Here is a 26,977-nt window from a genome sequence, read left to right as displayed (position 1 = left end):
AATACAGAGCAATTATTGTTTGGTTAAAATGGTTTAAATGGTTTCTCAAAGTTTTCACCAGTTTTGATTTTGGTGGAAGTTCTGTTCTGACCCCCCCCCCCCAACCGCAAAGTCGTTCTCCTCATCACCAGCTAAACTACCTCAACCCTGCCTTTCCCAAGGGCGCTGATAAAGGGGGAAAGGGCGGACCCGCGGGAGCCAGAGGCGTAGCCCTGGGTTTAAAAGGACGTGCGAAGGCGCGGAACGTGGTTCGCACGCGTCCCGCCCGGATCTGCATCTGCACCTGCATCTGCACCTGTACCTGTAACTTCACCTTTGTCTGTACCTTCAGCAGCTCGCTGCGCCTGGGTCGAGGAAAGCACCATGGAGGCCATCAAGAAGAAGATGCAAATGCTCAAGCTCGATAAGGAGAATGCTATGGACCGTGCTGAGCAGGCTGAGGCTGACAAGAAGGCTGCGGAGGAGAAAGCCAGACAGGTTTGATGTGCCATGTCATGCACCGTTCCGTGCTGTGTCGTCCTGTGCCATGTGATGTCGCGTACCATGCTGTGCCGTGTCATGCCATGGACCGTGCCATGTCGTGCATCGTATCATACCATGCTCTACTGCGTTTTGCTGTGCTATACCGTGCCATGCCGTGCATCGTATCATGCCGTGCTCGACCATGCTGTGTGCCGCACACCTTGCCAGGCCATGCTGCGCAGTGCCGTGCCATGCACAGTGCCGTGCTGTACCGTGCAGCGCCGTGCCGTGTCATGCACCGTGCTGTGCCATGCCGTGCCGTGCCGCACATCTTATCATGCGGTGCTCGACCAAGCCGTGTGCAATACACCGTGCCATGCCGCACATCGTATCATGCCGTGATCTACCGTGCCGCACCGCACACCATGTTGTGTCGTGCCGTACAGTGTGTCATGCCATGCTGTACCATGCCGTGTCATGCTGCACCGTGTTGTGCCATGCCATATGCTGCACCATGTTGTGTCATGCCATGTCATGCTGTGCTGTGCCGTGTCATGCACCGTGCCGTGTCATGCTGTGTCATGCCATGCCGTGTTGTGCTATGCCATGCTGTGCCGTGTCATGTTGTGCCATGTCATGCTGTGCCGTGTCGTGCCGTGTTGTGCCATGCTATGCTGTGCCGTGTTTCGCCATGCCGTGCCGCACACTGTGTCATGCCATGCAGTGCCGTGCTGCGCAGTACTGTGTTGTGCCACGTCATGCTGTACGCCGTGCCGTGCACTGTGTTTTGCTGTGCTGTATCATGTCGTGCCATGCCGTGTTGTGCCATGCCACGCCATGTCGCACACCATGCCGTGCCGTGCTGTGCTGCGTCATGCTGTGCCGTGTTGTGCCATGCCATGCCGTGCTTTCGACTTTAGTGTGATGCTTTGTACTTGTTCTGTTATGTGAAGTGTTTTTATTCCTTGTTATCCGTTGGTATCTGTGTGTCCGTGCCTTTCATTGCTATTTCAAACATTCGAGTTTTTTTAATTGCCGTTCGCATTATTTACTCGTCCCTTATGAAAGTTTAAAAAATGTTTTCCTGAACTTCTTTAATAACGCATTGGTGATTTCAGGGGCTTTTTATCGGTGCTTTGTGCTTTCGTGCATGCATATTCTGCCCGGTGGGACCACGGAGGGGAGTCGTGTTCACTTTTGCACAAAGTTCGTGCTGCGACGTCCCGTGCATGCATTTCGACAAAATTGGAATCCTCAACTCCACATCCCTGACTATTCCGTTTCCCCCCCCCCCCCTCATAATCTTCTTCTTTCATATGGTGCACATGGCTGCGGGGTAGCGTGAGGGCGTCGCTGTGCCGTTGATGCAGTGCTCTTTGTAGGTTCGAGCAGGAATTCGTAATTTGGTCAGGGTGCCGGCGATAGCTCGCATACTCCACGTGAAGGCCACCATGGGATCTTTAACATCCACCAACTAATGCCTGCACATGGGACGTCCAGTTTAACATCTGTCTGAGGGACGACACACACACATTGATGAATCGCCCTGCCCGTGACACACCAGGATGGCAGTTTATATCTGGGTCGGGATCCAAACCCAGGCGAGACAGCTTGGAGGCGAGTGTACGTAACTCTAGGCCATCCTGCCAGCCCTACCCATAATGATGGCCCTATTTAAAATGGAATGGAATGACTTTGGGATTTACTTGGTGAAGTGAAATTTTTAATGAGCATTTTGCTGGTTTTACCCCAATTATTTTGAAGTTGTTTATCTTCTTCTGACATGAATTGGGAACCCATTCAGCATGACTGTATGGAAGGCAGAGCACTTTGTATCCCGGGAAATGATGCCTAGAGAATGAGGGAAGCGTCCTTTTGCTGGAGATGAAACCATCTCACCCTCTCACCATTCCCCTATTCCACAGCTTGAGGATGAACTACAGGCCCTGCAGAAGAAACTCAAAGGCACAGAGGACGAGCTGGACAAGTACTCCGAGGCACTCAAAGACGCGCAGGAGAAACTCGAGCTTGCTGAGAAGAAGGCTGCTGATGTGAGTGATTCCTGTCGTGGCTGCCTGTGGGAATTGTCAGCGGGAGAGTTGGTTATGGGAGCAAAGTTGGTTGTGGCATGGTCTTATTGGAAGACCACTATTTGTGAATGGCTGTTGCAGTGGTTATAAATTAGGGAATTAGTTATGCTAGTGAAGTTTATCTGGCATGTGGTGTCCTTTATGATATGCGGGTGGACTGGAGGTGAGTCTCAGAGGAAGTTGAAAAGACCTGAGGTAGGAATAGAGACAACATGAGTGGGATCGCTCTCGAAGAGGTGGAGAGAAGAACTTTACTGTAAGGCAATTCCACCGATTGAAGATGGGGATGGGGTGGGGGGGGGGCAACAAATGAGTTGGCTTAAATAGGAATTGGAGGTGAACAGTCAGCTTACATTTTGGAGTGTAACAAGATATAATAAATAAGCCTATGGATTGCTGGATGAGCACATGAAACCTGTAAGGGCTCGAAGGAGGAAGGGTTAAGAGGGGATGGTTGGACATGACAGACGTGAGGTGATAGAAAACCATACGTTACCAATTTTATTTGCAATGATAAAGAAGCAATTGTATCCGTCAGCCTCCAAATGAGGGATACCAATTGCCCTCATGACCTTTGCATTACACGGTATGTAGGGGTGCAAAAAGCTTAGCTGTATCTCAACAGATTTCATTCCTGGTGAATGAAGATCATGACAACAGAGCTATAAAATTAAAGCGGGTGGTGGAGGTCCATGCTCTTTGCGGAATATGACGCGTCATGAGCATTTCCATGGCTAAGGTTAAATCCTGGATAATTGCCAATCCATAGCAGAGTATGGAAATTTCCGCTGAGCAGCCATGGAATGTAACCCATGTGTTACTCGCTTTTAATCGGATATCAGACCAGACCCGCTTTTAATCGGATGATATCGGACCAGATCTGCTTTTAATCGGATGATATCGGACCAGACTCGCTTTTAATCGGATGATATCGGACCAGACTCGCTTTTAATTGGATGATATCGGACCAGACTCGCTTTTAATTGGATGATATCGGCCCAGCCCCACTTTTAATCGGATGATATCGGCCCAGCCCCACTTTTAATCGGATGATATCAGACCAGACCCACTTTTAATCGGATGATATCGGACCAGACTCGCTTTTAATCGGATGATATCGGACCAGATTCGCTTTTAATCGGATGATATCGGACCAGACTCGCTTTTAATTGGATGATATCGGCCCAGCCCCACTTTTAATCGGATGATATCGGACCAGACCCGCTTTTAATCGGATGATATCGGACCAGATCTGCTTTTAATCGGATGATATCGGACCAGACTCGCTTTTAATTGGATGATATCGGCCCAGCCCCACTTTTAATCGGATGATATCGGACCAGATCAATGCTCGGAATGACTTTTCCCATGCCAATGGAAAACCGCTGTCATTATGGTCCCAAATGCATTATAACGATTATACTTATGAAATGAAATGCATGTACATGTGATAAATTGGTCATACATGTGTATTTGATGTCTTCTTCTTCTTCTTCTTCTTTCGGCTGCTCCCGTTAGGGGTCGCCACAGCGGATCATCCATATGATCCGCATAGTGATTTGGCACATGTTTTACACCGGATGCCCTTTCTGACGCAACCCTGGTCGCCTCTTACGACACAGGGATATGGTACACCTATTTTAACTGGGGTATACACCGGCCCAGTACACTGGTACTCATTTCGCCGACCTCGGAAGGATTACAGGCTGAGTCAACCCCCTGGTGTTATACAACTTGGTATATACATATATATGTGTATATATACATACATATACACACACATATGCAGTGTGTATATATATATATATATATATATATATATATATATATATATATATATATATATATATATATATATATATATATATATATATATATATATATATATATATATATATATATATATATATTCAGTGGCCCAACAGGGCTTGAACTCAGGACTTTTTGGGTCCCAAACCACTGTGCCAACACCAGGCTGCATGTGTACTGGATGTATGGTTCAAAAAATCCCCCCTCAAACTGACCCCTTGCAGTGCAATCATGGATTTTCAGTATTTTGATAATTTCATTTCTATTCAGAAATGGCACGATTTTTGAATTTGCTGCAAATCATTTTCAAGTTGTATATGCTCGATAGTGATTATGTAGATATTATATTTCCATGGTCAGCCACTGGAAGTCTTTCATAATGAGTCTCTTCAACTTCTATACCTCTCTGGGGCGGACGGACGGTGAAGCTGACATTCAAAGCCTGCTGCAGACTCGGCCTCCCCCATCATTTCAGTTCTTTCCTCGTAATCAGTGCGATTCAGTCTATTTTAGGCCTTTGTCCGTAACTTGAAGTAGTCTTGCTGCCCCTAGCATCACATCTGTCTGCTGGATTGGATGGAAACTAAAGCTGTCAAAATTATTGGCATCTCCCATGGTGAGGCTGAAGCACAAGGCCTGTTGCTGTCACATTGTGGCAGCTTAGTGGACCCCCTGTTTTTTGTGGATTTTTTTGTTTGTTTTTTTTGTTTTTATCCTCCGCCATCGAAGATGGATGGAGGTTACTGTTTTCACCCCTTTCTGTTTGTTTGTTTGTTTGTGAACAGTATTACGGAAAAACTCCTCGACGGATTTCGACCCAACTTGGTGGGGGGGGGGGGTAAGGTCTTGTCTTCGGATCATGCCATTAGATTTTGGACTTGGTCCAAAATCCAATATGGCCGCTATGGCGGCCGATTTGAAAAAATATTTGAATTTTTTTTTTTTTGCATTTCTACATGTTTTAAGTGATTTCCAACCCCCCTCCCCCCCAAAAAAAAAAATTGTTAGAGAAAAAAAATTTTTTTAACTTTTTTTTTCGACAAAATTTCGATTTCTTTTTTTTCCATTTCTACATGTTTTAAGTGATTTCCAACCCCCCCCCCAAAAAAATTGTTAGAGTAAAAAAAAATTTGCAAATTTTTTTTTTGCATTTCTACATGTTATAAGTGATTTCCAACAAAAAACGTGCCAAAATTATAATTGCGGCTGATTTTGGAACTTCAGGTGGATATACCCACGTAAAATCAATTTCTGTCTTAAGGAATCTAGTTATGATGAATGAATTGAGTATGTAAAAGTTAACTGTAAAAGGGAAAGTTGCAAACTATAACTCTGTGAGCACTGTTGACGTCAAATTGAATGAATAGGATATCAGGTTCACTTGAGTGACCTAGCAGTATTGGCGGCGGAGGTTTTGCACTCTACCGAGTGCTCCCCCTCTAGTTTTGTCTGTTCTTCACCAGTCTACTTCCTGGCCTCTTCGACCTGTGACCCTTCCCTAAGATACATGTGTTCTTCTACTAACCCACTCCTTGTTAAACTTTAAAAATCCAGGCTGACTGCATTTAAACTCTTTAGTTCGTGTCTTCTCCCATCTATAACCAACTTAAAGAGGCTATTCGGCTGTTCTACCCACTCTTCCTTCCAGAGCTTCAAGCAGATGGTACACTGCCATCTTATGTCATCCCCAGCCATGATCTTATCCCCCATTAACAATTCCTAACCCGACCTTATTGCAGGTTGTAGTGCATCATTCTTTCTCTTTCTCTTTCTCTTTCTCTTTCTCTTTCTCTTTCTCTTTCTCTTTCTCTTTCTCTTTCTCTTTCTCTTTCTCTTTCTCTTTCTCTTTCTCTTTCTCTTTCTCTTTCTCTTTCTCTTTCTCTTTCTCTTTCTCTTTCTCTTTCTCTTTCTCTATCTCTTTCTCTATCTCTCTCATTTCCGAGCTGTTCCTTCCCTTGCTTGTGTCAAACTGTTGACCCGCTGTCCCACTGTCAGTTTATCCCCTCTGTCAACTTACACTTTCATGAGTCTTGATCTTGGAGAAAAACAAAAAAGTGTTTCATCAGTATTGGGGTAGGGTTGGATTCTCCTCGCATTTACTTATCTTAAGTTAGCAGTGACATAACAATTGGATCAGTCACTGCTCCTTACATGGTAAACAGAGCATTATGCAAACAAAGGCTGTGCATGTGAGTGTGCGGGGGAGGGAGTGGAAGGGGGGAGGGGGGAGGGGATGGCACATTGCTGAAAGTAGAAATAAAAACACTTTTGATTATTAACACTAATCTCTGTTTACATTGAATAGGTGATTTGTTTATTTATTTTCATACTTCCGCAGCTGAAGGCTGAAGGCTGCGGAGGCATGATGTGTTTGGGTTGTCCGTCCATGCATTCGTGCATGTGTAGCAGATTGTCGTTAACCATGATAACTTGTGAACCACAGAATGGATCCCAACCAAGCCTGACACAACTATGAACTGTAATACAATGATAAACTGATTCGATTTTGTGTTCAAAAGGTCAAAGGTCTATGCTATCATCATGTGACCTCAAATTTGAAAACTATGTGACCACAATAACCTGTGAACCACCTAAGGGATTTCAACCAAATTTGGTGAAAGTGTAGACTGTGATACAAAGATGAACTGATTCGATTTTGGGATCAACAGGTCAAAGGTTATGTTCTGTTTGAAAATAATATTGCAGATCATAACTCAAGTTATAAGCATGTGATGTTTTCTCCCTCACACTTTCTCTCATGTCACCTTTACATTTTCATGTGACCTTCATATGAGATCAAACATAGCAGTGGGTTGACATCCATGAACACATTTGCGGCAAATTCTGTATTCTGTTTGTTTTTCCGAATGTCATTTTGACTTTTGCTCTGAACAAATAAATGGTGTGTGTGCGTGTGCGTGTGCGTGTGTGCATGTGTTTTTTTTTTTTTTTTAGATCCATTGTCCACATAACCCCAACCATCTCCAATGCCATGTTGGCACCTCGTATTGCCACGATCGTTATTCCTGTCATCCGTTGCATGCAGCTGAGCTCAGATGGTGTACTTGAGCCAAAGGAATTTCACGCTTGGCCTTGTGAATTAACACAGTTGGAAATAGAATGTCCAAATGTCCTTTGGATGTGGTCGAGCGTTTAATCCCATTGTACTGCTTGATTTATTTAATTTGTGCTTTGGACATGCACAGGAAAGATTTACATTTTATTGTGTTGCAATCACTTGGCAAAACAGGTAATTGTGTGACCATCAAATGGAGGAAATGCTTGAACTGATCATTACTGTGAGGAGAGTGCATGTTATTCAAAACAATTTGTCACCTTTGCTCAGTTGGTGTATCTAATTAAACCTCCCCCTCTATAATAACGGAAAGCTTGTACCTGTTGTAGGATTTGTTTCTACAATTAGTTCTCCAAATTTTTAATGGTATCTCAGAGTTTCTTGGACTCCGATGAGTACTAAACACCATTTAGGGATTTTTCTTTTCTTCTTTTTATTTTCTGCCAATGTCCGATCTACATCGCGGAGCTCGCTGGGACTTTCGGAATGAATTTTTGAATCGATAATGTGAATACGAAGTATGCAGGGGTGATTTTTTGACCTTGACATAATTTTATGGTCATGACCTAATTATAACTATTCTAACATTTTTCACCATAACTCGACTAGGGTTGTGTCTGATTGGAACAGAATTGCCTACTCCAGATAGCGTAGATCAAGGCGCATTTATGCTTAATTTACATCGTACTTCTATAGGTTAAAGGTCATGATCAAATGGTGGTCTGAAAAAACAAAACGGATTTTATGTTTTGATATCACTCAATTTTGCTATTTGCAGAATTTCAGACCACTTGGCCTTCCAAGATGTTCTTGCATCATAATAGTGTACCTGCACTGAAGTTTGCACCTGATATTTAATTTGTGTCCTTGACCTACTTTTTTCAGATTGTGACCCAATTAACAAAAAACACATTTTCTTAATTTACATTCTATCCATAAATGCTGAAGGTCAAGGTCATATGGCGATCTGAAAATAATATGGTCGTCATTGGATTGCGAGCGCCGGGAGGGGGGGGGGGTGGGTGGGTGGTGTGGCTACCCTGCGTGATCGCTTTGTGCACATATCTACGTTTGTGGTTAATCTTTTAAAATGTATTTTTTAACATTTTAAGATACATTAAAGTTGGTGCATAACAGGATGGTTTTTGAGATGTCGAGTCTGGATTCGATTCCCAATACAAGTATAAGCTGTCGGATTGGTTTGTTGCATCAAAATGCATCATCCCTCGGATGGTCTTTAAGCTCGGTGTCGCATGTGTTAGCATTCGTTGGTGGACATTAAAGGTCCCAAGGTGTCTTTTGTGAAGAGTAGGCACGTTATCGCCAGCATTCTGGCCAAGTTGCAAACTCCAGCTAAAACCACCTTTAGTTGAACGTCAGGCCTGGGCAGCCAGTTTGTAAAAGACCGGGAACAAAAACTTTCCCCCATCGACCCCACAAAAAGGTAGGAATAATTGGGGCCATCAATGAAATAGAGATGTATATTAGCGGTGGGATGAACAATTTGTTAAACATCCAATTTCGTAACAACAACAACTCTGAACCATAGACCACATCAAATGAACTGACAAGGCAATAAAAGAGCAAGATGAGATTTCACATTTTATTGTTTATTACTTTGGCAAAAAAAACTTTTTTTTGACAAGTATTTTGATCGCCTCCATTTGTTACCTTCGCATTCTGCGAAAGGTTATGTTTTGGTCAGGTTATGTTTTGGTCGGCGTGTATTTATTTATTTATTTATTTATTTGTAATCTTGTGATTCGTATAACTCAAAAAGTATTAAACCGAATTGCATGAAATTTGGTGGGATGATTGGTTATTAGCCACGAAGCATTCAATTAGATTTTGGGATCGTTCGGGTCAAAGGTCAAGGTCAAGGTCACGAAAAGGTCAAAATCGTCTTTTTACGATAACACGGTCAATTTTTATTCAATTTGCATGCAACTAATGCCAAAATGTTCAGAATTCAACGCCTCATCTTGTGATATGCAACATGACACAATGACGCCCATACTCTTGTTACCGGTTAGAGGTCAAAGGTCAGAGGGGTCACGACCTTGAAAAATATGCGGTTTTTGTCATAACGCGGTCAATTCTTGTCCGCTTTACATGAACCCAGCACCAAAATGTTCAGAATTTAATGCCCAATCTTGTGACACAATGACGTCATAACACATGTCACCGGTTGGGGTAAAATATCTGGGGGGGGGTCACGCCCTTGAAAAATATGCGGTTTTCGGCATAACTCAGTCAATTCTTATTCGATTTGCATGAAACCAGCATCAAACGAGATTACCTTCTCTTGTTGAAATGTTGTATTCACCGAGCTTGCGAGTGAAGACTCGCCAAAACGACGTGAGTTGATTGTTGTTTAGTCCGTATCCCCCGAAAGTCGGGGGGGGGGTCATGACATTATAGATATGTGGTTTGTGTCATAAGACCATTCATATGAAACCAGTTCCCCACACTCATACCAAGAACAAAAAAAGTAGTGGCGGCGAAGTTATGCGCTCTATAAGTGCCCGTTCTAGTTTATTTATTTATTTATTTATTTGTAATCTTGTGATTCGTATAACTCAAAAAGTATTAAACTGAATTGCATGAAATTTGGTGGGATGATTGGTTATTAGCCACGAAGCATTCAATTAGATTTTGGGATCGTTCGGGTCAAAGGTCAAGGTCAAGGTCACGAAAAGGTCAAAATCGTCTTTTTACGATAACACGGTCAATTTTTATTCAATTTGCATGCAACTAATGCCAAAATGTTCAGAATTCAACGCCTCATCTTGTGATATGCAACATGACACAATGACGCCCATACTCTTGTTACCGGTTAGAGGTCAAAGGTCAGAGGGGTCACGACCTTGAAAAATATGCGGTTTTTGGCATAACGCGGTCAATTCTTGTCCGCTTTACATGAACCCAGCACCAAAATGTTCAGAATTTAATGCCCAATCTTGTGACACAATGACGTCATAACACATGTCACCGGTTGGGGTAAAATATCTGGGGGGGGGGGTCACGCCCTTGAAAAATATGCGGTTTTCGGCATAACTCAGTCAATTCGTATTCGATTTGCATGAAACCAGCATCAAACGAGATTACCTTCTCTTGTTGAAATGTTGTATTCACCGAGCTTGCGAGTGAAGACTCGTCAAAACGACGTGAGTTGATTGTTGTTTAGTCCGTATCCCCCGAAAGTCGGGGGGGGGGTCATGACATTATAGATATGTGGTTTGTGTCATAAGACCATTCATATGAAACCAGTTCCCCACACTCATACCAAGAACATAAAAAGTAGTGGCGGCGAAGTTATGCGCTCTATAAGTGCCCGTTCTAGTTTATTTATTTATTTATTTATTTGTAATCTTGTGATTCGTATAACTCAAAAAGTATTAAACCGAATTGCATGAAATTTGGTGGGATGATTGGTTATTAGCCAGGAAGCATTCGATTAGATTTTGGGATCGTTCGGGTCAAAGGTCAAGGTCAAGGTCACGAAAAGGTCAAAATCGTCTTTTTACGATAACACGGTCAATTTTTATACAATTTGCATGCAACTAACGCCAAAATGTTCAGAATTCAACGCCTCATCTTGTGATATGCAATATGACACATTGACGCCCATACTCTTGTTACCGGTTAGGGGTCAAAGGTCAGGGGGGTCACGACCTTGAAAAATATGTGGTTTTTGTCATAACGCGGTCAATTCTTGTCCGCTTTACATGAACCCAGCACCAAAATGTTCAGAATTTAATGCCCAATCTTGTGACACAATGACGTCATAACACATGTCACCGGTTGGGGTAAAATGTCGGGGGGGGGTCACGCCCTTGAAAAATATGCGGTTTTCGGCATAACTCAGTCAATTCTTATTCGATTTGCATGAAATCGGCATCAAACGAGATTACCTTCTCTTGTTGAAACGTTGTATTCACCGAGCTTGCGAGTGAAGACTCGCCAAAACGACGTGAGTTGATTGTTGTTTAGTCCGTAGCCCCCGAAAGTCGGGGGGGGGGTCATGACATTATAGATATGTGGTTTGTGTCATAAGACCATTCATATGAAACCAGTTCCCCACACTCATACCAAGAACAAAAAAAGTAGTGGCGGCGAAGGTATGCGCTCTATGAGTGCCCATTCTAGTTTGTTTGTGTGTTTATCTGTTCGCTTGTCTCCAGCCAAAACTGCTCAACCAACCATTCTAAAATTTTCAGAGATTAATGTCACCGACCCTGCAACGGTCCTGCATTGAAGTTTCGTAAAATTCGGTCGACCGAAAAGGTCTACATAGGCCAATAGGCCAATTTGAGCCAAATTTGCTTAAATCCTCAAATTTCATCCGATTGACTTGAAATTTGAACAGGATTTGCATAATAGGTCAAATAATTGAACCACCTATTAATTTTGAGGCTATCATAGTTCAAAAGGTCAACACAGGCCATAAGGTCAACCCAAAATAGGCTAAATTTTAAGATTGTTTCTAAAATTGTCAATTTTCATCTGATTGACTTGAAATTTGAAGAACATTTGCAGATCAGGTCGCTGAATTCAACCACCTATTACTTTTGAGGTTATCATCAGTCAAAAGGTCAACATAGGCCGTAAGATCAACCCAAAATAGGCCATTTAAAAAAATTGTTTCTAAAATTGTCAATTTTCTTCTGATTGACTTGAAATTTGAAGACCATTTGCATATCAGGTCGCTGAATTCAACCACCTATTAATTTTGAGATCAATCTAGGTGAAAAGGCCAAGTTGTGCCAAATTGGGCCAAATTTCTAAAATCCTCAATTTTAATCCAATTAACTTGAACTTTGAAGAGCATTTTCATTTCAGGTCACTGAATTCAACCACCTATTAATTTTGAGGTAAACATAGGCCAAAAGGCCAATTTAGGCCATATTTTCTAAAATCCTCAATTTTCATCCGATTGACTTGAAATTTGAAGAGCATTTTCATGTCAGGTCATTACTGATTACCCTTCAATACCCAATGTTTCTCGGTACTTATCTATTTCCAGTTCAAACCTATCAACCTATCTACTACCTTTCCAGGGAAACCATTCCATGCATGAACTACTCTCTGAGTGAATGACCCCGTCTTACTACTATCCTAAATCTCCTCTTCTTAACTCTCAGGCTGTGGCCCCCGAGTCCTATCACTGTCCATTCTGTTTAGAAAAACCTCTTCTGCACTTATTTTATCTGTACCCTTCATTATCCGAAACATCTCAATCAGATTCCCTCGTGATTGTCTCCTTTCTAATGTATCAAGTCTCGTCTCCTGCAGCCGCTCCTCATGACATCGTGTAACTAATCTCTGGAATCAATGAAGTTTCTCTACGCTGAACCCTCTCTATGGCAATTATGTCCTTCCTCAGATAAATCTCTGTATCATTCCACCTCCCCTTTTCTCATATTTCCCCCTCAATTGCTGCCTGTTTCCCCTGTTTCCCCTTCCATCTTGCATATACAGTTTAATTATAAAAAATAAAACATGGTTACTGTCTGGTTGAAACACATCTCTGCCATAATCTGAAGAAATGCTAATTGTGGAACCATTTTATGGAGGAACTGGCAAAATTGCTCTCTTGTTTCCAGGATAAGTGAAGGTACATTGTTTCCTCGGAAACTCGTGATTGCAACCCTCCCAAAACCTCTTTTGGGGTTTCTGGGTGGAGGGGGGGGGTTGGGGGAGGTAGCCTCATTCATTTACGACTTGGGTTCTCCAGATCATGACGGATCTGTGGGGTTTTTTTGGTGGGATCAAATTATCTCACCGATTGCTCTTGTTGGTTCTTGCATCAGATGCTCGGTTTCAATCTTTTTCTGAGCAACCTGCATCCGGTTCTATATCTTCCTGGTGGATTTGGTGTCCTCATCCGAACATTTTGTACCATGTTGTTGTTGCTGCTGCTGCAAATCCTTCTTCTTCTTCTTCGTCTTCTTCGACTTCGTCGTCTTCGTCTTCGTCTTTTTCTTCGTCTTCTTCTTCTTCCTCTTCTTATTTTTTGTCTTGTGCTTTGGTTTATTTTCGTCATATTTGCTCGTTTGGTACTTATTATTATAATTGCTTTTATCTGAATATGATTTGTGTTTGTTTAGTTGATGAATAAAATGATTTCAGCATTAGTACAGGAAATCTTAAGATTACATGCCATTTGCTGTAATTGATGTAATTGCTTTTATCTGCTCTTTTCTCAATATAGGTCACCCAGGAGCATTTATTTATTTATTTGTGATAAATAATAGAGCTATGCTCGAGCTTTATGCTTTCAGTTTAACTACACTACACTTATTTAGTGGGAAAACTAAGTGCTTTATATTTCTTTAAGATTGAGGCTCATGGAAGAGCAAGGTGATGGGGGAATTGATGAGATGGGAGCAGCATGGCAACCGTTGCACACAAGCAAGGGAATGAACTAACGGGAAAGAGGGGAGAGAGGGGAAGAACACAGCAACCTGCAAATAAAAAAGTTTGGCTCGGTGGGGTTAATGGGGTAGAAAATACTGTGGGTAATCGTGAGGGATGACGTGGGATGTGCAATATTCCTGGATTTTGCAAGTTTAACAATGAGGGAGTTGCTGGAAGAACATGTGCATCTTGGAAGAACTGGGGGTGGGGCGGGGGGTGGCAGGGGAGGGTGGCGTGACCGCTGAGATGGTTAAAGGGAGATGACTCACACATAACATTTGAACAAATTATGAGGCAGCATGGATACTCAAGCAAGCTGAGTATTAGTAGAGGCTCATAACCTGTAGCTTGATATAATACCCTTGTCCTACTCCTACGTGTGATGCACATTGGTACATTCTATGACCAACCACTTGAATTTCTCACTCGTACCCATAAGCAGCTTCTCGACCTCACCATTAGCCATGATCTATCCTTGGTAGAGAACATTTTAAAGTTCATCTTATTGGGAAAACAAGAGAGTGAACAATGCATAATGGGACTTAAAAGCTGGGATCACAGCCTCATGAGAACTTGCTTATAAGGCAATAAGGGAGCTCCCATAATAATAATAAAAACATGCTGAACTTTTCTTTTTGCTGGGACTATTTGTATGCATTTATCTACACGGCAACGTCTGTCTCAATGCCAAGCCTCCCACCCTTCCTGCTCTAACATCTCGGGTGGTACATCTGTGTGCTTCCTTTCCTTTAAATCTGAAGGGCAGTGTCACAAAGTCTGTTTCGGAATACTGTATTGGTCAGGAAAAGGCTGAATGTGCAGTTCATCTTCTAGGCCCTTCTAACATGTCAAGTAAGAAAAATAGTAGAATTTTTAACATATTTTTCCCCTTCTCCCATCTTTCCAAACTCCTTCCCTTAAAACAGTATAAATTCTCAAACAACTCTGCACCCTTTCTTTTCCCCCTTTTTTGTCCCACCAGTTCAGCAATTTCTTCAAACAACCCAAATCCACAAATGACAAAGGCACCACTCTCAATGACATCATTCTTACATATCTTCCTTTCTTAAAAATTTTTTTTTATAAGGAGCCATGTACTTAAGCAGATGTTTCTGAATGTTTGATTTAACTTCTTGAAACATCACCAAATTTGATCTTGAATGAGTGTGTGTGTGTGTGTGTGTGTGTGTGTGTGTGTGTGTGTGTGTGTGTGTGTGTGTGTGTGTGTGTGTGTGTGTGGTGATGTCTGGCCCCTTCTTGGGTCTACGGTGTGGTAATTGGTCTTTATTTTGATTTGTTTCATTAACCTTAGACTGCAGTGGTGTTTTTTGTAATACAGTATTTAAGTTTGTGTCATTTACTTATTGGACTTCTGCATTGTTCTCCACAGTATCACCAAGTTGAGCAACTATCAGCATAGAGCTTTACAGGTGTGTTTGTGTGTGCGTGCGTGCTTGCATAGTATTTATCTGGCCCCACTTTAGCACATTGGCCATCTGTTCATGAGGCAGTATTCATTACTGACACCTTACCCATTGTCCAGCCACATCCCAGCTGTCCTGACACACATATGTCCAAGAAGGGAAATCCAATTAGTTTGACCAGCTAGAGTTTGTTCTGCAGCAATTTTAGAGTATATTATACACTAGTAGGGATCCATGGAACACCCAGACTGTAAAATGTGATTTCAAGAATTCAACTCATTCCCCCCCTCCCTTCCCAAACCACAGGTCATCAACCTTCACCTCCCAACCCAAAAGCTTCAATCCCCTCCCCACGATAAGCCTTCAAACCCCCTCTCCACCCCCTTCCCCCACCACAACTCCTCAACCTCCCTTCCTCCCACCCCCAAAGTTTCAATCTCCCCTCCCAACTTTGTCTCATCTTTATTGTCTCCCCCACAGAACCCTAACTCTCCATCCTCCCCTCCTCCTGCTCATAAAAGCAAGATGGCATTCTTCCATCAATCATTGTTTATTTAATATCATGTCACCACAATCACCAAGTTTGAAGTTTCCTTCCATGGAACCTCTTTATCATTGCTCGTAAATAAATGGCTATCTCAGTATTGTAGTGTATCCTCTTTCACTGACAATCTCTCAAAAACCGTTTTTAGCAAGTTAGGTAAAAATAAATAAGTAAAATAAAACCCGCTTTCGATTCCTACCAACCCGATTTTTGTCGCCTCTAACTTCACGTAATATGTGTTTATTTCCTTCACATAATATGTGTTTATTTACTTCATCTTGGCGATGATGAAAAATGAAACGAGTTAAGATAAAGCCTTGAGCGTGTAAGAAAGTGTGAGCCTCACAAAAGAGGAAACAGAGCAAAAAAGCTCAAATGAGCTAAGATCCTCATCCTCTTAATGATGACGTCATAAAAACGAATATGACGTCATTGTGATGTATCAGGTTTGCGATAAATTATCTGTGCTAATGCCCGGCTTGATTCCCGCAAACAAAATTCAAACAGCTTGCCTAGTTTCGGAGATAATGGTATAGGCGATTTCCATTAGCGGCGATATTATGACGTCAACTTTTTTTCGAGGAAGAATTTCCAAAATCGGAGATGGTTACTGCCTGCGAGTGGGCTTTCTGCATATAGTGGGGCAGATAACAGCAATTTTTGAGAGGAATCGTGCAAATGATGATACAAGCATCAAATTTGGCACATTTGTTCTCCAGGGGATTCTAATCAAATCTGCCTGATTGGCCATTTGAAAATCCAAATTTTGAAAAATTTGCAGAAACTACCTTTCCCATCTTTCCCAATACCTATTGGGTACCTATTGCAGACGAATTGCATTTACCTAACTACCTATTGCAGAAACTACCTCATGGACTGGAATCCATCGCACCTTGGCTCCTTGGCCTAAGGCAATCCACATGTTCTCAAGACCTAGTTCCTGTAAGGATGGCAGTACAGATATTGCTATGACTAGTACGTCCGTGTCATTAGCCTTAATGATAATGGACTTGTTACCATCCGTCGTTGCATCCCTGGTGTGTACAAATATTCGAGTGTCAGCTTCTTCATGACAACATGGAGACACAGCATCCGGTAACTTCCTTGTGTTGTTAATGGCATCTTCTCCTTTTGTGACAATGACTGTGCTTGTCGTCTGTGCTTCACACATCTTTTCCGCAGGGAAGTGAAGCAGCTCAGTCTTGTTGCTGTCATCTTGAAGAAAGCTTCTCCAGTTACTTGGGGTCTTACTGGTTCCTGTCACTCTTCTTCTGATTCCTTGCCCCCTTTTCAACCTTGCCTCGGACTTCAGACTTGACTTCTTGTACACATCAAACATTACGTCCACCCTCTCGTACCTGGCACCATAGGATTCCACCTTTGGGATGATGTCTTCTTCAGCATAGTCATCAAATATCTTTGAAGTGCGTGGAGGTAGGGCATTGATAAGTGTTGAGCCATCAATGATGACTGCATCTCCCCTTGGTTCTCTGTCTGGGATGTTCACTTGTGCTTCAAGAATTTCAGCCAGCTGTGACTTCAAATTTTTAGAAGTTTTTTTTTTTTTTTTTTTCAAAATTTGGATTTTCAAATGGCCACTTGGGCAGATTTGATCAGAAAGCCCTGCTGAACAGAAATGCCAAATGTGATGCTTGTATCATAATTTGCACGATTTATCTACGATCTACTACACTAATATACATGGCAAGTTTCACGAAGATCCGATGAAAACTCTGGGTTGTGAAACAAAAAAATGTCAAAAAATAGGAACGACGTCATAAAAATTGATATGACGTCATAGTGATGTATCATATGTGCGGTAATTCATCTCTGCTAATGCCCTGTTCGATTCCCGCAAACATTTCAAAAAGCTTGCCTAGTTTCGGAGATAACTTTTTAGGCGATTTCCATTAGCAGAGATATTTTGAAGTCATAACTTTTTTTCTAGGAGGAATTTTCAAAATCGGAGATGGTTACTGTCTACGCAGGGTATATATATATATACATATACATATATATATATATATATATATATATATATATATATATATATATATATATATATATATATATATATATGTATATGTATATATATATATATATATATATATATATATATATATATATATATATATATGTATATGTATATATATATATATATATATATATATATATATATATATATATATATATATATATATATATATATATATATATATATATATATATGCATGCCAAGTTTCAGGAAGTTTCGATAAAAACTGTAGGCTGTGAAACTAAAAAGTCCACAAGAACAAGATGAAGAACAACAATGTGAGGAAGACTTAGAGATCCTCCACGAGGATCTAAAAATTGTGGCAATTTGATTGTGAAGCCCCTCCCTGAACGGACAGACTGACTGACTGGTGGCGATTTTATATATATATGTGTGTGTGTGTGTGTGTGTGTGTGTGTGTGTGTGTGTGTGTGTGTGTGTGTGTGTGTGTGTGTGTGTGTGTGTATATGTATATGTATATGTATATGTATATGTATATGTATATATATATATATATATATATATATATATATATATATATAAAAAAGTCTTACTGGTTTTACTCATTCACCTGGCTCTGCTCTTGCTCTTTCACCCATTTGCCAAGCTCAACTGTTACTTGTTTACCCGGCTCAGCTCTCACTCGTATCGCGCAGCTCGTCTGCCCACCTGAGCTCACTCGCTCGTCCGCCCACCTGAGCTATCCCTAGCTCACTCGTCCGCCCACCTGAGCTATCCCTAGCTCGCTCGTCCGCCCACCTGAGCTATCCCTAGCTCGCTCGTCCGCCCACCTGAGCTATCCCGAGCTCGCTCGTCTGCCCACCTGAGCTAGCTCGCTCGTCCGCCCACCTGAGCTATCCCTAGCTCGCTCCTCCGCCCACCTGAGCTATCCCTCGCTCGCTCGTCTGCCCCCCTGAGCTATCCCTCGCTCGCTCGTCCGCCCACCTGAGCTATCCCTCGCTCACTCGTCCGGTAGCCTGAGCTATGCCTCGCTCGCTCATTCGCCCACCTAGCTATCTGTTGCATGCTCATCTGCCTGCCTCAGCTATCGCTCGCTCGTTCGCCTGCCCACCTAAGCTCTTGCTCGCCCGCCCGCCTGAGCTCTCGCCCACCCGCCCGCCCGCGTTGTCACTCACCCGCACTCTCGCTCGCTCACCCACCCGCCCGCACTCTCGCTCGCCCGCCCGTACTCTCGCTCGCCTGCCCGTACTCTCGCTCGCCTGCCCGCCCGCACTCTCGCTCACTTGCCCGAGCTCTCGCTCAACTGCACTCTTGCTCACCCGCACTCTCGTTCGCCTGCCTGCTCGTGCTCTCGCCCGCCCACCTGGAATCTTGCTCGCCCGCACTCTCGCTCGCCCACCCGCTCGAGCTCTCGCCCGCCCACCTGAGATCTTGCTCGCCCGCCCGCCCGAGCTCTCGCCCACCCGCCCGCGTTGTCGCTCGCTCGCCCGCCCGCCCGCACTCTCGCTCGCCCGCCCGCACTCTCGCTCACCTGCCCGAGCTCTCGCTCAACTGCACTCTTGCTCGCCCAAGCTCTCGCTCACCCGCGCTCTCGCTCACCCACACTCTCACTCGCCCACCCACTTGAGCTCTCGCCCGCCCACCTGAGATCTTGCTCGCCCGCCCGCCCGAGCTCTTGCTCACCCGCTCTTGCTCAATTATATTATTTACCCAACTCGGTTATTGATTGTTCACCTCGCTAAGCTCTCACTCTTTCTCTCATTTGTGAAGCTCTGCTCCCGCTCATTCACAAGAGCTCTCGCGTATTTATCCGCCCACCTGAGCTATCGCATGGTCGCTCGTTTGCCTTCCTGAGCTCTCTCATTCACATGTCTCAGCTCTCATAGTCACTCATTTGTCCGCCTGAGCTCTTGCTCGTTCACCTTCCTTGAACTCAATACTTATCCTGGCTCAGCTCTCGAACAGTTGCTCATTCACCTACCTGTGCACTCACTAATTTGCCCAGCTCAGCTCTCGAACACTCGCTCGTTCTCTTGGCTCAACTCTCGCTTCCTCTATCGTTCACTTGTTTTTCACTCATGTCTTGCTCGTCAAGGTCAGCTCTTGCTCACCCAGCTCATCTCTCACTCACTTCATGCTCACCTAGTTCAGCTCTCATTCACTACATGCTCACCTAGTTCAGCTCTCATTCACTACATGCTCACCTAGTTCAGCTCTCATTCACTTCATACTCACCTAGTTCAGCTTTTATTTATGTCTCACTCTCCTGGCTCAGCTCTCGCTCACGTCTCACTCTCCTGGCTCAGCTATCGCTCTCTTCATGCTCACCTAGTTCAGCTCTCACTCACTTCATGCGCATCTGGTTCAGCTTTTATTTGTGCCTCGCTCTCCTGACTCAGCTCTCACTTGCATCTTGCTCTCCCAGCTATGCTATCGCTCGCGTTTCGCTCTCCTGGCTTAGTTCTCACTCACATCTGGCTCTCCTGGCTGAGCTGTCGCTCACGTCTTTGTCTCCTGGCTCAGCTTGCCCTTTCATCTTGCTCTCGCTCGCATCTCGCTCTCCCAGCTAAGCTATCACTCACGTTTCGCTCTTCTGGCCTAGTTCTCACTCGCGTCTGGCTTTCCTGGCTCAGGTCTCGCTCACCTAGCTCAGTTCTCATCTGCATCTCTAAGCCTAGTTTTGGCTTAGTGGTTAGGGTGGTGGTTTGGGATCCTAGGGTCCTGAGTTTAAGCCCTGTTGGCCGCTGAATTAAAACACACCAGGAGGTTGACTGGAGGCAACCAGCAGCCACAGGCTGCGAGAGAGAGAGAGAGAGAGAGAGAGAGAGAGAGAGAGAGAGAGAGAGAGAGAGAGAGAGAGAGAGAGAGAGAGAGAGAGAGAGAGAGAGAGAGAGAGAGAGAGAGATATAGAGAGATATAGAGAGATATAGAGAGATATAGAGAGATATAGAGAGATATAGAGAGAGAGATATAGAGATATAGAGATATAGAGATATAGAGATATAGAGATATAGAGATATCTGCATCTCTCGCCTCGCTCAGTTCTCGTTTGTCTTGCACTGAGGTGTTCCGCTCGAGCGTAGGTTTCATTGCTGTGACAACACTCAGCGTAATAAGGATTACATTTGGTGGTTTGCCTTTGCTTTCCCCGTTGTCGATGCACGATGCTGCATCTGGCGAGGGTGTTGTCGACAAGTCGTCCACTCTTCATGAAAGACGCCCTGGGATCTTTCATGTCCACAAAGGCTTGCTAACTAACTTATTAATCTAAACTAACTAATGCTTGTAGTTTACCTGTCTCCGAAGGACGTCACACCTCGTGATCCAACGCCCAGCCTGCAAAGTACCGATGGGACAGTTTCTGTGTTGTTGCGAATCCAACCCTGACTGGTGGAGACATGTGACCTTCACACCGTGCTGTCGATTGTTCGATGATTGAAGCAATTTTTCTTCAGCTCTTCTTTGGGATTTTCTATTCTCGTGAAGAAAACAAATCCCAAGCACGTTTGAATTAACATGTGCCTCTGAAGACTGAAAGGGATAAAAAGCCAAAGGAGCTTGATTTGTAACAATCCCTCGACATCAAGGTAATGGGAAAATTGTGTGATTATTGCTGTGTCCGAGTTTCGTCCTTTGTGTAGTCAGGTGTTCTCTGGAGGAAAGCCGGAAGGCTGCAGAGAGGCGCCTTTTCCCTTGCGCCAATGTGGTCGTGCTGTGCCAAATCAGCGATTCATGATCTTCGTCCTCAGAGTAAGCCTCCACTCCCTCCCCTGCTCTCCCATCAGTTCGGCTCCGCCTTGCATCAGACAACTCCTCCTCCTTCCATCTCCACTGTTTGTATCGTCCGAAAATTAAAAAAAAAACAAAATCACGCGGTTTTCCTATTGGTCGTGCGGCGCTCGCCGGGCGTGGCTTGCGCGAAAAATCCGCCTTTTCACTGCTCCGGAGGAGTGGAACGAGGCTTTTTGGGATTCTCTTCGAGGGGCTTTTTTTGTCGGAAAATTCGTCAGGCTCGTACGCGGGTACCCATCGTACTCCAGGTCGTGTTCGGCGTGGCCAGATATGGCGGGTGTCAACTCCATCGAGGCGGTGAAGAAAAAGATCAAGAGCCTGCAAGATCAGGCGGACGATGCGCAAGACAAAGCGGAGCTGCTGCAGCGCGAGGTGGACGCCGAGAGGCTCGCGCGGGAGCAGGTACGCTTTGCTCATCGCAACTCGCGCGCCCATTCTGTGAGGGGAGCTCTCGCGAGCTGCTGCTCTCAAACCCTTTACCTCATTCGTGAGCAATTCCCCCCGTCACAAAACCGCCTGAATCTCGTCTTCTGCTTATTCGGGTTATTTTAATGTAATGATATTTGACCGTCCTGAAGTAAATGCGTGGAATATGATTTTTATGACGTCGTTCTTTTTTTTTCTTCCTTGTGACGGTCGTCGCGCCATGGCGATTCCAGTTGATCGTAATAAGTGGTGCGGAAAGGGTATTTGTTTCGAGTTTGGGCCGAGCCGGAGCTTGCTCACCACATGAATTGTGTTTTAGTTTCCCTTTTACCACACGCAAGCGAAAATGTTTCAAACCGTGGATCGTTTGGTCGTGAGGTAACATTTGGCAAAATCAAATGCGTGTGAAATTACGCAATGAATAGCACTCCTTTTATGGAGCCTGAACCACGCAGGGATTCATTTTCCTTTAACCTCCCCTCCCACTTGGGTTGCCATCATTGATGTATCACGACCGGACGGCTGTACTGAGGAAGAACAGCTCGGGGGTGGGGCGTGGGCGTTGTTGGTGTTTCGTTAATCCGTTCATCGTGAGTGACGTCACGAAGGATCTGAAACCCTCGAGCTGTATTCTCGTTGGGATTTTGGAAATACCAGAGCTTTTTCTTATTTATTTTTTTTGCCATTGTTTTAAAGTTATTGTTTATTTTTGGTGATTTTATTTTATTTTTTTTCTTCTGTCATGTTCTTTAATTTTATCGTCATGGATTTGGGTGCATCCTTTAAACGAATCAGAGGAGCACAGGATGTGCTGATTAATGGCACTCATTGTGCTCCCATGCAACTGTGCTCTGCTCCATGGATCTGCCTTCATCATTATGGCTCAGGCATTTACCATCTGGGTGAGGCTTTTGGCACTCCTTTGAGCAGTCATTAGGACTCTTCTACAGGCCTCCTGGGACTGCTGGGGCTTGCTAACAATGGTACACCCAGCCGGACCATGTGTAGGAATGTGATGACTGATATATAAATAAATAAAACTTCTGAAACTTGTCAAGCACAGCTTTGTTATTATGGTAATGTTAGTTCCCATGCATGGAACTTCAACACAGGAGATCATGAGGCTCATCAAACCTACGTAATGGTTGTTTCTCCGTGCTTCGTCGTTTTTTTTAATGCTGAGCATCAAGCAAGTCAGCAAGCAAGATGTACCATTTTCAGTCTTTGGTCTATGATTCTGCCGGAGTTCGAACCACCGACCTCCCAAAGTCGTATTGTTGGTTTCTGCCTGGAAAACAACTTTCTCTTGTTGGGCCTCAAGTATGCCTTTGTATTGACATCTAAATTATGAATTTGTAGTAACAATAGCAAGAATGAAACATGGGAATTAGTTCTGTTAACCTTTTCATTTTTCTTTCCCATGTATCATTCCTGTAGAAGTGAATTTCTAGCGACTGGTATTGTCTACTACCACTCTCGGTGCTGAATTTGCAAGCCGTCTATATGCGACTTTTGAAATGACGTGTGAGTGTTAACCAGGCCTTCTGCGCATGTGCTGTGTTTGCATTTCCAGTGACCCCTTTCAGCTCGTCCAGGCACTTTTAATCTGCCGTTGATTACTCGTGCAAAATATGCGAGTGACGTCGTATTTTTAACATAAACTTCAGCATTTAAACGAAAGAGTGGCAATTACGAAATGGTTAACCGTAACTCTTGTTCCTCGATGTAAATCAGACTCACGGAAATGTAGGAAATACGAGAAATACCGGTGGGTGAGACTGACGTGTTGAGTTCCTATCATTTCCTGTTAATACAAGCAAGCGGCCGCAGGAGATGTATATATATATATATATATGTATATATATATATATATATATATATATATATATATATATACATATATATATATATATATATATATATATATGTATATATATATGTATATATATATATATATATATATATATATATATATATATGTATATACATATATATATATATATGTATATACATATATATATATGTATATACGTATATATATATATATATATATATATATATATATATATATATATATATATATATATATATATATATATATATCTTCTTCTTTCGGCTGCTCCCGTTAGGGGTCGCCACAGCGGATCATCCGTATGATCCGCATAGTGATTTGGCACATGTTTTACGCCGGATGCCCTTCCTGACGCAACCCTGGTCGCCTCTTACGACACAGGGATATGGTCCACCTATTTTAACCGGGGTATACACCGGCCCAGTATACTGGTACTCATTTCGCCGACCTCGGAAGGATGACAGGCTGAGTCAACCCCCTGGTGTGTTAATTCAGTGGCCCAACGGGGCTTGAACTCAGGACCTTTTGGATCCCAAGCCGCTGCCCCAACCACTGCACCAACACCAGGCTCAACATATATATATATATATATATATATATATATATATATATATATATATATATATATATATATATATATATATATATATATATATATATATATATATATATATATATATATATATATATATATATATATATATATATATATATATAAACACACAGAGACACGGTACTTCTCCTTTTCATGATCGATGCAAAAATATAGTATTTCTGTTGTGGCCCTGGAACCAAACAACAATATATTATTAATAGATTGAGGTTGTGTGGCTGTAGCTATGTCACCAATATTCACTCGTCGATTGGTCAGGGAACTGACCAATTGGGTGTGTCCGTTTTTCCGAGCATCGTTATTCGTGTCTCCACATCAGCAAACAACAGTCCATCTAGGCGGTGTGGAAAATCACACGCTTTCCTCACGTTATGATACCTCACCTCTTAAAGCGGTGATTACAGTGTGGCATCTTTATCGCACGCTTTCTTCACCTCATGTTACCTCACCTCTCACCACAGTGATTACAGTATTCGTGATCATGGTGCGGTGTCTCTTTCACAAGCTTTCCTCACGTGTTGTGATCATTAAGATTTATTTCAAAAATTACAAACATTAATAAAGTGCTTTTCAAGACTGTGCCACAGTACATTGGCCACTGAAGGTGGGCCGACATGGGTACTTCCACCCAGTGGGGGAGGGGGGGAGGGTGGGGTTGCTTGATAGTATCTATAAGAGCTCCCATAGCTCCTACCTCTGTCCCTCCCAATATGATAGAGTAATTATCATCATTTAAAACTTTCCCTGTGCATTCACAAGCACCAGATATGTCGTTCCAATCGATGTTCAGAACCACCCAATGCAGATACACAAGATTTGTGTATTTTCATGTCGTGAAGATGTCCTTTGCCAAAGAGTTGGTTCCCGTTGCTTGTAATGATGCACGGCATGGTCTTTCCAATTGCATGCGTCCATTAAATATATCACCAAGCCCGCCATGTTCACAGGAAGCTATCCCACAAGGTTCAAAGTCCATTCACTGGTAGCGATCCATCGGAAGTTTGTGTAGCACTCGAGCCTTGCACCGGCCAACATGGTTGAGAGTTTGCAGCATGGGCAGTTGCCCGTTCAGCGAGCTGAGAAAGTTCTCCAGGACTTTGTTGTGTGGAGGCACAATCCTTTCTCTCTGGTACTTTTTCAAATACTTTTGGCTTCTTTTGGAAGCTTTGTGAGCCACTTTAGGTAACAAGCCTCATCTCGCACATACTGTATACTTTATGGTGCCCAGACTCTGCTGTATCTAGGGTGTTTCTGCAAATGCACACAGAACATTCTGAGGTGGATTACGTCATTTTGAAAGTCGAGTATTGTGATTGCAAACCTATAATAGCACATTCTATCAAATTCCATAGCTTTTCCTGCAGTGCCAAAAGTGGGCCCTGGTCAGCATGGTCACGAATGACATCACAACAGATTGTTTAGACAGTTGCATGTGTTACCTCGGATTCCTTAACCGACCCTTCATCGGAAGTAGTTTTAGCCTGGGAATGGGATTTTTCTTCTTCTTATGAACTTGTAGTACTCTGTATTTGCTTACCTCCTATGTCCTGTGTTCCACTTGTTTCATGTTTATTTTATGACAGACTCTCATGCACTAGCTTTGGAGTATTCTCAAAAAGTGGCTCAGCTGTGTAGGAGTTGTGGGCTTCTCTTTGCATTTGGTGTCAGATAAAAGTTGGCTGAGTTATTCAGGAAGGGCATTGCAAACAAGCATTTACCATCTTGGTGAGGCATTTGGCACTCCTCTGAGCAGTCAATCAGACTCTTCTATGAGTATTCCTGGTTCTGCAGAGCCTGCTGGAGGGTACCGTTGTAGCCGGTGTTCCCACAGCCTTGCCACAAAAAGCTAGAGGCCCGAACCCGGGTGTAGTATCCTGGGATGTTGTTTCATCATCGAGGGCATAATCTCTTGGCGCCTTCTCTGCCAGTTCGTGACCGGAGCCGTAGCAAGCACAATATTCCAGGAGGCCCTTCCGAAGCCACTAGTTTGCACTGTTGATGCCATCTGGAACGCTCCTTGTTTGTCAACAAAGTCCCCTGAAGCTCCGCCCCTCCTTCTTAGTTTTTTTATCCCCCGCCACGTAGCAGAAGGGGGATATTGTTATCACCCGGGTCGTCCGGCTGTCCGTCCGTCCGTCCGGCTGGGCGTCAACATTTATAGCTGTGAGTGCGATTACTCATAAACTGTTCACCATATCGATTTGAAATTTGGGTCACACATGTACCACCGGAAATGGAAGAACCCTATTGATTTTGGGCGTGGCATGATCCAAGATGGCCGACTGGGGCGGTCGTCCGGCTGGCTGGCTGGGCATCAACATTTATAGCTGTGAGTGCGATAACTCATAAACTGTTCGCCATATCGATTTGAAATTTGGGTCACACATGTACCACCTTAAAAGGAAGAACCCTATTTATTTTGGGCGTGGCCAGATCCAAGATGGCCGACTGTGGTGGCCATCTTGAAAAAAAT

At 43.5% G+C, this 26,977-nt stretch overlaps 1 protein-coding gene across 7 annotated transcripts in view; it reads left to right on the top strand.

Moving 5' to 3' along the window:
* The first annotated feature begins 202 nt into the window (after positions 1–202).
* Positions 203–26,977, top strand: part of LOC147015534 (tropomyosin alpha-3 chain) — a 44,626-nt gene continuing 17,851 nt past the window's right edge. For 4 of the 7 annotated variants that reach the window (XM_085850360.1, XM_085850361.1, XM_085850358.1 and 1 more), the window contains exons 1-2: positions 203–477; positions 2,388–2,513. In XM_085850360.1, coding sequence (XP_085706486.1) covers positions 364–477; positions 2,388–2,513 — 240 coding nt within the window. In that variant the 5' untranslated portion in view covers positions 203–363. Of the gene's footprint in view, positions 478–2,387; positions 2,514–21,719; positions 22,016–26,977 lie in introns of those variants that run through there. The other 3 variants (XM_085850362.1, XM_085850363.1, XM_085850364.1) reach the window with 2 other exon arrangements.

Source organism: Eptatretus burgeri, chromosome 12 (assembly GCF_056783735.1).
Source record: "Eptatretus burgeri isolate ZD-2024b chromosome 12, Ebu_testis_v1, whole genome shotgun sequence".
NCBI classification, from domain to species: Eukaryota; Metazoa; Chordata; class Myxini; order Myxiniformes; family Myxinidae; genus Eptatretus; species Eptatretus burgeri.
Note: the sequence above shows the minus strand (reverse complement) of the source record. Positions and strands in the feature narration are given on the sequence as shown.